Source organism: Brienomyrus brachyistius, chromosome 6 (genome assembly GCF_023856365.1).
Source record: "Brienomyrus brachyistius isolate T26 chromosome 6, BBRACH_0.4, whole genome shotgun sequence".
Lineage (NCBI taxonomy): Eukaryota > Metazoa > Chordata > Actinopteri > Osteoglossiformes > Mormyridae > Brienomyrus > Brienomyrus brachyistius.
In genome coordinates this window covers 9112230-9126129 of record NC_064538.1, presented here as the reverse complement: position 1 = coordinate 9126129, position 13900 = coordinate 9112230, and the positions used below count along the sequence as shown (strand labels likewise).

Here is a 13900-nt window from a genome sequence, read left to right as displayed (position 1 = left end):
GTGCTGAACTTTACTGAGAACACCCTGAGGGCTTTGGAGCCCATTCAAAGACTGGAGAGAAACTTATGTACAAGTTAAAGAGATCCCTCTATGGTCTTAAACAGTCTGGCAGAGACAATGTACAAAGTCGTGCATGATCACCTGGAACAAAACAACTTTCAGAGAAATCCAGCAGTACATTTTATAAATCTGTGTATACATTTGTGCATAAAACTAAATGGGAAATAATTGTATTAATAATTTAGGTTGATAATTTAATCATAGCAGTAAGCAATAACGAACTATTTAGTGAGTTCAAAGAGAACATGAAATGCCAATTCAGCATAAAAGATTTAGCGAAAATTCCGGGCATTCATTTCAAGCAAAAGTGTGAGCAGATCAAAATGAATCATAAGAGCTACATCCTCAAGATGCTTGAAAGATCTGGTATAACAGATTGCCAGCCAAGGTTTACCCCATTTAAGCCGAAGTCAGATGATGATCGTCATGGTGCTGTTGATCACACGAAATATCACATAAAATTGTGGGGAGCCTGATATAAGTTACGATGTGTACTAGACCTGACATTAGTTTGATATACAGTAGAATATCAGCAATCATTAGCAAACCACCAAACAGGAGACTTGATTGCTGCTGAATGTGTATTAAGGTATCTGAAGGGCATTGAGTTTGTTTCAGGAAATCTAAGGACGGCTTGGGTCTAATTGCTTTCAGTGGCTCTGATTGGACACGTGGTACAGCAGCACTACTGGTTATTATTTCAGTCTGACAATTCAAGCCGCCGTTATTTCGTGGAAATCTAAGAAGCAAGCCGCTGTAGCGCTGTCCGCATGCAAGGCTGAATACACGGGGCTACCATTCACAACTCAAGAAAGCCCGGTACCGCTTTACAATAAGGCTCCCTTTTGCCACTTGTAAATGGTAGCAACTCATTAATAAAAATAAAACTGTGTTATAACTTGTTCAAAATTGTCTATTAATAATTTACAAAGTGTTACAACCTAATTAATATCCAGACTATAAACCATTCACAAGTTCTTTATATGGGTAGCCTTATTCTAAAGTGGCACCAAAAACACATATTCAAGCCAGCTCTTAAATGGAGAGGAAGTATTACAATTACACTAAAATCAATGGTGACAAATAGACACCGATAATCGAGGAGCTATTTTTACTGAGTAAGAACCCAGTGGACAGTGTATCCCTCTGAAATATATGAACTCGAACAGAAGTAAATGTTACGTTAAATATGATTTAACAGAAACACATCATGGGGGTAGTGGAAACATTCCAGAAATGGTATTTTGCGGAGCATTTAATGGTGACATCAGGGGGCAAAACACATTGAACCATGTAAATACTCTTACAGAAAATACCTTACCCAATGCGGATTTTGAGAATATCTTTCTGTTATGACAGCCCCCCGGTTGTGGTGTTACAAGTGTGATAAGTTGCAAATGCGCAATTGTTAAATGTATTTTTCCTTTCCGTACCAGATAAAATCTCCATTTAACAGAAATGGGTGCATGACGTCACCAATGCGCGCTCCTCTCTTGAACTACTCGGGGGATGATTATTCGATCGGCACTATATTCTCTATCGGAAGCAGGCGGGGGCTATATGAAGCGTTTCCCATTGTGGTAAGAACATTTACAAAAACCTATTATTGTTTGAGCAACTATTTTTAAGCCTTAAAAAGTCTAAGTCATTTAGACGCCAATGCATTTCTTTATAATATGCCCTGTACTTATGTGTATGGCTTACTTATTGGGAATAATTAATGAATGAAGTTCATTTTAATTAATAAACCCTTGTGATTCTGATTAATTATATAATTTTTATTTATCCCATTCTGTTTCCCAGATCTCGTCATGTGCAACGCCCGAGCTAAAAGAGATTTATCTGAACACCGTAAAACCATCAGAAATCCGGAATTAGTAGGTTGAGAAAATTTTAAGATAAATTATACATTCGATTAATTTTATCTCAACATAGCCAAGTAGTTATGGAAAATATATCCAACTCGGGCAACTTGCTCTCAGCCTGCTACAATTCTATCTTCTTCAACTCTACCAATTGTACATCTTCGGATCAGTTTTTATTGAACCCGGATTTTTACGTTATTCTGCCTATCTTCTACTCAGTGATTTGCGCAGTAGGTTTGACCGGCAACACAGCGGTGATTTACGTGATTCTAAAAGCCCCCAAAATGAAGACCGTCACTAATCTGTTCATTCTGAACTTGGCGATCGCGGACGACCTGTTCACGTTAGTCCTCCCCATCAATATCGCAGAGCATCTTTTGCAGTACTGGCCCTTTGGCGAGGTGCTGTGCAAAATGATTCTCTCCATTGACCACTATAACATCTTCTCAAGTATTTACTTTCTGACGGTGATGAGCGTGGACCGCTACCTCGTCGTCTTGGCCACGGTGCGATCGAAGCGAACGCCGTTCCGAACGTACCGTGCGGCCAGAATCGTCAGCCTTTGCGTCTGGCTTTTGGTTATTCTCATCGTCTTGCCCTTCACCATTTTTGCCGGCGTCTATATAAACCCCGATGACACGGAAAGGAAGAGCTGCGTCCTGAGTTTCCCTACTCCGGAAAGTTTGTGGTTCAAAGCCAGTAGGATTTACACGCTGTTACTGGGTTTCGCCATACCCGTCTTTACTATTTGCCTACTCTACGCCATAATGCTTTACAGACTGAGAAACATGCGTTTGAATTCCAACGCGAAAGCGTTAGATAAAGCGAAGAAGAAGGTGACGGTCATGGTGTTCATAGTGTTGGCAGTGTTTTTGTTCTGCTGGACTCCGTTCCATCTCAGCACCATTGTGGCTCTCACCACCGACCTCAGGACAACTCCCTTTTTGATCGGGATATCTTATTTTATCACCAGTTTGAGCTACGCTAACTCATGTCTAAATCCTTTCCTTTATGCTTTCCTGGATGATAGTTTTAGGAAAGCATTCAGAAAAATGCTAGAATGTAGACCTGCTTGAACTTCTTTAAGAAGAGAATGAAACTGCAGTAAGAAATTAACTTGTCTTGACAATTACCTTGACACTTTTCGACTTAAACAAATTTTAATTAATTTTGTTGTATTTTTATGTACTTTTATTATAATACGAGTTTTTTACTCTTTTTGTTTAATCACGTATTAGACGAATTAACATGGAAAGCTTTATTGGGTATATGATGAATGTAAGGGTTTGTCTCCCCCTCGTGTCCAATGAGAGGCAACAGAACTGAAGAGGCGAAGTTCAATTTGAACAACGAAATGACACAAATCTGTATACGAAATGTAATGTCCAAAACGTGTAGGCCTACAACTGCTGCCACAAAAAAAATGTGTATCATATATTTTTATTGTGCCACTGTATCGCTTTTAAAGGTGTTATGTATGTTGTATTTTAAGTACTCCTGTAATTATACTGTTCAAGATCAGTTAATGAAAGGTTCCCATTGATCATCCCCCAATATTATATTCAGAATGGAATTTGTTTGGTAACCATCTGTATAACGATGTAAATTAACTGTTCTGTTTTTATTGTTTTCGTTTAAATAAATAAATCCGAACATTTCTGTGAATAAACCTTGCAGATCTAAGTATTGCTTGAGATACAAGTTAAGACCAAATACATACAAGAAAAGTTCACACTGACAGTCATGCGTTGTAGCAGCACCGTGACCATCCATGCTGATCCACAGTTACACAGTTAATCTCGTCAGATTGTAATATTTTGCCTTATGAGTCAATGTTCAGGAAACGGGGCTGGGTTTTGCAAAGCAGGGGAAGGGGGAATGGGACTCCCGCAATAAATTTTGCCGGCCATGTCTTAACAGATTCATCCCAACAACAGAATGTACATCTGACAATATGCACATAGCCGAGGAATGTAAATGATTTGTGCTGTAACAATGTGCTTAGCATGCAATATAAATAATCTGCAGTCAAGCTCAGAAATATGTTTGCACTCTACAAAAGCAGATAAAATACGAATTTTAAATAAGACACACATCTCATTCCAAACCGTTGAAAATCCTGCCATTCGGCTTAGCATTATGGAATAAGATGATGATTTTCAGGACTGCCTCCCATCATTCATCCATCAGAATTTTCCGAATTACCAGGTAACAGGTATTTATAGCATCTCTTCACTGCAGGGTAGGTACCCAAATGACTGCCTGTGCCCCCCCACCCCAAAAAAATAACATAATCACCTAAAAATAGAACAAATAAGAAATATTGTACATGTACAGATTATGACTTTGCTTTCCCTGGCGGGTCTTTACCTCCTGGGTTGGCAACTTCCCACCTGTGAAAATCTCCTGTTCGTTCTGGTGCTGACACTTCATTTAACTAATTATCACGAGAAACATCCATCTATTCTTTCATCCATCCATCCATTTTCCAAACCGCTTATCCTACTGGGTCGCGGGGGGTCCGGAGCCTATCCCGGAAGCAATGGGCACGAGGCTGGGAACAACCCAGGATGGGGGGCCAGCCCATCGCAGGGCACACTCACACACCATTCACTCACACATGCACACCTACGGGCAATTTAGCAAGTCCAATTAGCCTCGGCATGTTTTTGGACTGTGGGGGGAAACCGGAGTACCCGGAGGAAACCCCACAACGACATGGGGAGAACATGCAAACTCCACACACATGTGACCCAGACGGGGACTCGAACCCAGGTCCCAGAGGTGTGCTAACCACTGCACCACCATGCCACCCCTCACGAGAAACAGTTTACTAAAATCTCAGCGAACATCTCAGATCGTTCATCTTGTAGCCCTATAGCCTGCGCCCCCTATTTAAAAATAGCACTAGCCATTGGTCCCGAAATAAACCGCTTAAAACACCCAAATAACTTATACAAACAAAGTGACATTCACTACTCTTCAAATCAGTCAGAGGGCATCCAAGCTGATAGAAAAGAAACTACCAACAGCTGGGCTTACAAGACAATCAGTCTACAGAGTAATTTCCATCTAACACTCATTGTTTGAAGCCAAGATTGTGATTCCTGGGGTTGGTTCTACGTAGGTAACTCTTTGATAGATATGCAGTTGAGATGGATGGAAAAGGATGGAAAATAATTTCACCTATTATACTGAGGCATGTACAATATAACAAAATTGCAATTTTGCGGTAACAATAATGGGAAAAGACTAACTTAATTGTCGAAAAAACTGAGTTGAGACATAACATTTTTTTTTTACACAGATGAGAAGAGGAGATCATTTCAGAGCAGTAAGTGTGACATGATTGTATAGCCAATGAAAAAAGGAATATAGTGCGTTTATCTCTGAGAAAAAAGTAAATAAAAAACAAGGAGGGTGACATGGGGGTGCAGTGGTTAGTGGTTAGTGGTTAGTTCCTCCGGGTACTCCGGTTTCCCCCCACAGTCCAAAAACATGCTGAGGCTAATTGGACTTGCTAAATTGCCCGTAGGTGTGCATGTGTGAGTGACTGGTGTGTGAGTGTGCCCTGCGATGGGCTGGCCCCCCATCCTGGGTTGCTCCCTGCCTCGTGCCCATTGCTTCCGAGATAGGCTCCGGACCCCCCGTGACCCAGTAGGATAAGCGGTTTGGAAAATGGATGGAAGTAAAATAACAAAAAGGCTAAACATTGTCTATCTCTGGACCATGGTCAAGTTTTTCTTACAATTTACATACATTCAATACATCCATCCATCCATCCATTTTCACAGCAGAGGGCAGCAGAAGCCTGCAGAAAGGGATTTGCTGTTCACTAATTCTTTCCTCATGTTAACTGTAGTGAAAGATTAATACTGCTGGAAACAGCTAAAGATGCAAATGTGAAAGAATGCAAAGAAACACCAAAAAGTGGTGCTGTAGAAAAGTAAGTACAGGAGTAATACTGTAAATGAATGTGAGAGGTCGGACATTCTAAAGACATTGTACCACCATGTTATAACCTCAGACTGCACTCTCCTTTCTCACTCTCTAAGTTTCTAATGATTCTACTAATTATCTACATCACTCCCTGTGAATTAATCGGGCTGATCAAATGAATACATTGGTCATTTTTGAGAAAACATATTAACATAACATAACATAAATGCAATTTACCCGTACTTCCATCCAATAATATTTTTTGGTAACACTTACCAAAGTTAAGTTACAGATAGTATAGTATAACTTTAAGTTATGCTTAAAGTTATCGATATCTTCATAATGCATTATAATGCATTCATAAAGTATTATAATCATGGCTATAGCTATTTATAAAAATATTTATCATGCCTTAAGAATGCTCTGTGAAGCTCTCATCTATACTGCACTATAGATACCTTCATAATGCAGTTCAAAAGCATCCTAAATTCTTACACTGATCATTATAATGCATTATGAAGATATTTATAATGCATTATAGATTAGAATTTCATTGACATAATGCAAAATAAACATGGCTGTAATGTTATGTCTTTTTATAATTCTTTATAGCCATGTTTATAATACTTTATATTATGCATTACTGTATGAAGGTGTGTATGGTGCATTTATATGACTGCTTTAAGTAAAATGCTACCATTTCTTTCTCTAAGGCTATGAGGTGACTTTAAGAACATGGAGAGAAAAGGCAAATCTGCCATTACTGTTAGGTTCTGCACCTTAACCCTCAACACTAGCTGACTTTACACTGATGTGCCAGTATGTTCCAATAAATCCCACATCTAGCTTGTCACAAAATCAAATACATGCCATTTCAGTGACACAGTTTCCCCCCTTGTTTCCCTCAAGCTATCAGCAATGTTTCCATTCCAAATAGGTTTTTACACCAATTGCTTGCTGCCTTTACATCTATATACTCACTTTAAAATGGCAATTTCCAAAAGCACTAGCTGGCTAACATTTCATATCTATAAACAGCTAAAAAATACAGTCATGCTTTTATTTTACACTGCACCTTGCCTGGGACACATGCATTATGTGAGATCTATTGCATTCCTCGCTGAAGATTAAGTGTTTTACTTAATTCATGTCTTCATATTTGGACATTGATGTGTAACCTTACCTTGTAGTAACTGTTAAGCATGTAAATATGTTCCTGTCTTGCAAGTGCAAATAAAATAAAAAGCTTCATCCTATACTGAATTATGAGGTTTTACCTAAAACTTTATTGCTTTTTTATTTGTACAGCTGACAACAAACCTGAAATAAAATAAAAAATAAAATGAGTATGAAATAAAAATGAGTATTATTATTATTATTTCCCTATAGGATATGTAGCCCTAGCATTAAACAGCAAATTGTGGGTTTTGACACGCCAATATAAAACCTGGAATTTTGTAAATATTTTTGAAATGACATAAACAAAACATAAATATGCACTTTGATATATAATGTTCAAGAATAGCATTTCGTTATTATATACATTTTTTGAGCAATTTTATTCTTCGGTATTTTTTTTGATTAGCTCAAATAACCAAAATTATTTTGCTTTGATTTCCCAGAATTCCCCACTTATCAATCTTAAATTGGCGCTAATTCTTTCACCAGACCACAGCTAAAACTAATCAGCTTTCTAAATATAGATGAGTATAAAAGGACGTTTATGTTTTATTGGTGTACACTTCCCCATCCATTCCCCTGCTGCTCAATCTGCTAATAACACCGGGTTGCATTATTGACTTATCTTGCCACCCACTCACTTATTTTTTTCTGCCTGTACTCTGTGCTAACCTCCATTATAAAGTCTGTGTTTATACAGCTTACAAATCATAACACATAAACTGCAGGCACACTGACAATAGCATAGCAACAGTATAGCTTAATTCACATAACAAATCAACCACACAATCCATTAGCAATCTTAAACATTGTTTGCATTGTAAAGCATCCTTGAGTGTGAGAAAGGCGCTATAAAACAAAACTTATTATTATTATTATTATGTATGGGCCTGCATCTTGGATGATTATTGAACTTATATGCATATAGCCTAAAACTATAATGAGTGACACGTTGGACTCCATTCTAGTCTGATGTTAAGTTAGTCAATGATAATAATAATAATAATAATAATAATAGATTCTGTTGGAGCAAGAAAAATATATTCCCCAAGAGTCCCATCACCCCTTCCCCTATGTAATCCCTACTCCCCCCACACCTTCCAACCTCTGTCTCTTGCCCCGCTACAGTTTTCATAGCTTCATACCATCATACTCTCTGTGCATTACACCACAGTATATGGTATTTTACTGGTATTTATGGGGTGGGGGGGGGGAATGTATTCTGTGAAGTTTCCCATGTACTGCTACCCATAAATTCCGCAAGTCTGCGGTGAATTTTTTTGTCATATTTTCAGAAAATTATCTTACAGCTCCTCCCAATTATATGCCGACCCACAATTTGAGAACCAATGACCTATATAATGTTCCTGGGTAATTTGAATACAATCCACAGAATATATTTAGATTTACTGGGTTCACAAGATAAGCTTCTTCTGTAGCTGCCCTTCCCAGCCTTTGATCCCATATAGTGCTGCTGCATCAATTTTGGGGGATTTATCTACAAATGAAATCAGGTGTAGATCTCAACCATATAATGTTTTGTGAAGGGATAATAAGATCAAATCCAACACCATCAAATACTTTTTGAGTTGTCATGTTCACGAGCTCACATGTCTTCTGAGGTCATCCTTTCCTTTGCTGTCACTAAGCATTGTTGCTTTAACTCAAAAGGTCTAGATCTTCACCAATACAATCTGCTAAGTTTGCAAAAGATCCATCAAATACTTCAACAGTTAACATGGTAAAAAGATCATGTGTCTGAGGCTGCCCTTCTGTTTCCCATCACTATGTGGCACTGCTTCGATTTTGTCACAGTTTTTCTCAATATTTTATCAGTTTTAGATCTTCATTCATTACAATGCATCTTGAAACTTAAAAAAAAAGACCTGTCAAATACTTTCTGAATTACTGCCCTGAGAAAGGTCTGTGTCCGGTTCCCAAACCAGATGTAGTCCCAGTCTGGGGAATACAGTTAATAATATATAATGATATATATTTTATACAGAGCTCTACATATAAATTCACTAAATGAAATTTAATTGATAAGACAAATTAAATCGTATAGATTAAAATGAAAAAATAAATTAAGCAATAAAAGGGATGATAACTAAAATGTCATTTGTAATTTCCTTCACAGAACTGAAGTCCTTTTTTCAATGTTTAATGGAAAAATCATTTTCCGGCTTATTTGTATATTTGTGTGCTTAACTTAAAAAAAAATTGCAAGAAAGGCCACGGACAATGTGCTATTAGATATGAGTCATACATAGACTTGCATTTTCAACACAGACACAAAAACAAATTTCACACTTTCATATGGATTTTGCAAATGACAGAACAGTTTTCAATATGGATCCTTCTGGCACTTTGTATTTAACAGCAATCGGTTTTCAGTAGCAACGGCACGTCAGTTTTCTTAAGTACTGAAAGCAGTTTCCTAAAGAAAGAAATCACATACACAGGCCCAAGCAAGCCCACATGATCTATGAAATTATGAGAAGTACCAGAGCAGCACCCAGGATTTAGCAGAAGGATAACACCAAATAGTATACAGTTATGGGTTAAGCAAATTATGTGAGCTGTCAAAGCTACTGTAAATGCTTTAAAAAAAAGTAATATATTGTATTTAAATATGTCTATGTTGCAATACATATTTTCAGGGGAAGCTTCGGACCCCTGGAGACCCTGAGTACGATTTGTGTTTGCAGAATATGGTTCTATGGATGGATATTATCAGGGTTGTTTTGTTTTTATAATAAAAGGAAGACTCTGTTATAGTATAGAGATACTCTCTCTATAGAACATCTCTTTTGAACATGTAGGATACAGCATGGTGTTATCTCATGCAGCAAAATATGATGAATAGCATTTAATGGGCTTAACATATTAGGTTGTAACTAATAACATCGGGTGGCACTGTTGTGAATCCGATAAATTGTTTTGTGAGTTTTCACCTGATTTGTGGTTTATTTTATGTGCATATCCATCTATTAATTTTAATAAATGGCTGCATTTATGGCTGTATGTTTTAAAATAAAAAGCTAACTGGACTAAAATATATTTAAAAAAACTGTACTTCCTTAATGCCTCAAGTTTACATCTATTTAACTACACAAAACAGATGCAAGTTTTTAAGGCAATAATACAGTCTATACCACCAGAGTACTGTTTCCCAATCTGGTCCATGGGGACCTACAGTCAGTCCATATTTTTGCTCTTTCTGATCTCCCTACCAAACAGTCCACATCTTTGCTCTCTCCCAGCTCCGGTAGAAGGAGCAAAAACGTGAACTGTATTTGGGCCCTCGATGACAAGATTGGGAAACACTGCCCTAGGACCAGAGGTGGAGATTTCAGGTCCAGAAAGTAGAAATCCAGACCAGGATTTTGTTTCAACCAACCATTTGAGCATAAAGAGTCCCAAGTCACATAGTGCTTAAGTGGTTGGTTGAAACAAAATCCTGGACTGGATTTGTACTTTCTGGACATGAAATCTCCACCTCTGCCTAGGACTACCATTTTCTCCTCTACAGAAGCCATCATTCTAGTAAGACTCCTGTAAGGTGCAAAACCAGGGTCTCAGATCCGCTCCCTCACAGTGTGACCCTGTCATGTCATGTCACCTCACACTCCTGTCGCCTTCCTGCTGTGTCTGGCACAAGCTTCTGAGTCCCTCTGTCCGTTGCCTGCTGGATGGCTCCAATAGCAGTCATCTGAAAAGATATAAAGCATACATATGAATGTATTTACCTGAATATACATTTTAGTATGGGGGATTAAACCTATAATAAAATGATATTTTATTTTTATCAATTGAACATATTGGTTTTTATATCATATGATTATTACATAATTATTGTAAAATTATGCTGAATACTCAGCTTTAAATAGTATCGGGAATTACCAGTGTATTTTGCCTGCTATTATTCTGAAAGTGTGTTGGAAGGGAGTCAGCCACTTGACAGTGTTGCTAGAATTTTGTTTGATTTCACTGCTCTCAGGTGGGTTACACTATAGCACACACATGCAAACAAGATTATAAAGTCCGCAGTCATACAATAATCACATCTATGCCATTCAGCAGGCAACAGCTTTGACAACAGAACTGCTGAATGAATGTCTTTGTTTTTATTATGCTTTGAATATTTTGAATATTAGTTAATTAGGATATAGATGTTCATTATCGTTGAAAGTATCAAAGGTAAACATGTCTACGTTAACTTTTTCATTCTCCTAGGAAGAACATCAGTACATCAATATGGAACAGCAGTTGGACAACAAAAATCCAAAAATGTGTACTTGTACAGTTCATGTAATTTGCACAGTCATTGTATAACTGCAGGCAGAATTACGTCACTTTTAATCAAGATCTTTGGCTCTTCTACTTGGTTGTCAATTGCACATAAATCCATGTGACTCACTACTCTCTATAGGGCTTAGGCATTAGGGTTACATCTCAAGGGTCAAATGTAAGGCACCTGAATGAGCATGCTGTGCGAAAGAAACTATCAGGTCCTCAAATTCTGTGGGAGGGATCTGATACCATTTCTTCTTGAGATAACCCATGTCTGTCTGACAGAAAATCGTGAAATAAAGCCATTAAGGCTTAAGAGTTCTTAAGGTCAGTTTAATTTGTGAACTCATTCAACGAGAGAAACCCAGTTGATGATTCTTCTGACTACATTTATTCTCAACAATACTACCAGTTATTTGGTAGTATACGCTTAAAGTTACTTGTAACAATTGAACATACAGTGAGGGAAATAATTATTTGACCCCCTGCTGAATTCTTAAGTTTACCCATTAATAAAGAAATGGAAAGTCTGCAATTTCACTAGTATGTTTATTTAAACAGCGAACGATAGATTATTAACAAGCAAGAAAAAAATCATTATGCAACAATTACAAACCAATTTGTCATTTATTTAGGGAAATAAATATTTGATCCCCTACAAGCCAGCAAGAAATTAGGTCAAGTACATGCGCACATACACAACACTAGTGGTACTTAATGAAGCATTAACAGATACCAAGCCATCATTGTTATTTAATGGCATTACTTTGTTAAATAGTATTCTTGGGTCACTAACCTGTCTACATCTTCAACCTTATCACTGTGGGAAATATGAAAGAGACGTCTAAACATTAAAACAGATCCTCATCCATTCAGCAAATTTCAAGAACATTAATTTTTATGGATGGGGTGTGTAACTAATATCTGTACCTTTTTTGCACTATAATTTTCCTAGGTGTGAACTGAAACTGTGGGTATTGCAGACTATATCAGGGAAGTCAGTATATATGGCCTGGTTGAATGAAACGTTCATCATCTCACTGTAATGGTGCCCATTTCTTGCACTGCAGGAAGCTCTTGGTCACCAACATTGAAACTAAATAGAAACACTGGTCTCAACTGTACTCAGTCTGGGCTGTATGTAGAACAACATTTTACTTAAGTATGGCTCGTAGATTTTCAGAAAACTGAGGTGAAAAAAAAGATACCATAGATGCCTTCATAATGCATTTCCAAAGCATTCTTAATTATTATACTGACCATTATAATGCATTATGAAGGTATCTACAGGGCATTGTAGATGACAGCTTTATAAAGCATTCATAATGCATACGATTCTTATAGGCATGGAATTGATGGAAAGTAAGATGATTATTTGTGGTTCAGCTCAGAATTTTGACACATGGTGGAAAAGTGAGAATAATCCAATAGGCAGAAAGTACAGTTATGTTCCATGGGACCATATAAGTGTCATACTGTAGATTTCGAGAAGTTCTGTATTAATTCAATTTTGATAGTCAGCATACTATGATATGTATGTACAAGCTGTCATAGTCATTCCTGTTATGATATACATGCATACTGTATACAGGGACGGATTACGGACCGGGCCAGCGGGGCCGCTGCCCAGGGGCCCTTGGGGTGCAGGGGGCCTGTGGGGCCCCTAGCCCAAAACAATTTACAACGCTTATCAACAATGTATTTTCGTTTGTCTATTTTAGAGGGCCTACATTCTTTGATCCTCTGCCTACAAGGGCCCCTGACCGTATAGGGAGGGCGTTTGGCTGCCAAGGGCCCTTGAATTGTGGTGGTTGTGGTGGTGGTGCTGGTGGTGGTGTTGGGGGGGGTTGGGAGCCCTCGCGAACGTTTTGCCCAGGGGCCCCCAAAACCCATAATCCGTCCCTGACTGTATACAGAATATACTAAATTAAATATTTTATTGTAAATATATCTAGCAACCAGACCCATGCCTTGTGTTCTTTCCTTTTTTGTTTAATTCCCCCAGTTCTTGAGAAGTTTGGCTTTGTAACAACCTTGCTATTTCCAACCCATATAATACAATACCCTGGCATTCTTCCAGCTTCCTGTACCCTGCATGCGCATTTGCAAAGCAGGCCAATCATTTTCCCAGCGTGTTTCATCTCTGACAGGTTTTCACCAAAAGATACACTTCTTAAAGACAATCAACAAATATCCAGTTACATATACGAGAGGAAAGATTGGGTCAGATGGTCTGCTAGGATCCAGCAGCTCTGCAGTAGTTATGGTTAAAGGCCTTGCTCAAGGGTGAAGGAGTGATTTGATTACTCTGTCAGCCAGAGATCAGATCCCACCACCTTCCAGTAATCTTCCATTAAAATGTTCACATTATTACAGGACATCTTAACCGTAACTATATGCAGTAAAATATCTACTTATGTGAGGGAAAAAAAAAAACTTACAACAACGTGAAATTTAAAATACTAAAGAAGGTCAAGATGTTCCTGTACTCTTTTGATGTCATTTTCTTTTCACACATTCCGAAGATCAGCAAAGCTGCTTCCATTGACATGTGCCTCTATTGG

General features: G+C 38.0%; 1 protein-coding gene across 1 annotated transcript; it reads left to right on the top strand.

Moving 5' to 3' along the window:
* The first annotated feature begins 2005 nt into the window (after positions 1-2005).
* On the top strand, positions 2006-3058 carry LOC125744852 (neuropeptides B/W receptor type 2-like). The gene has a single exon (XM_049017134.1). The coding sequence runs from the start codon at positions 2006-2008 to the stop codon at positions 2999-3001; it is 996 nt and encodes a 331-aa protein (XP_048873091.1). The 3' UTR covers positions 3002-3058.
* Positions 3059-13900: the final 10842 nt, after the last annotated feature.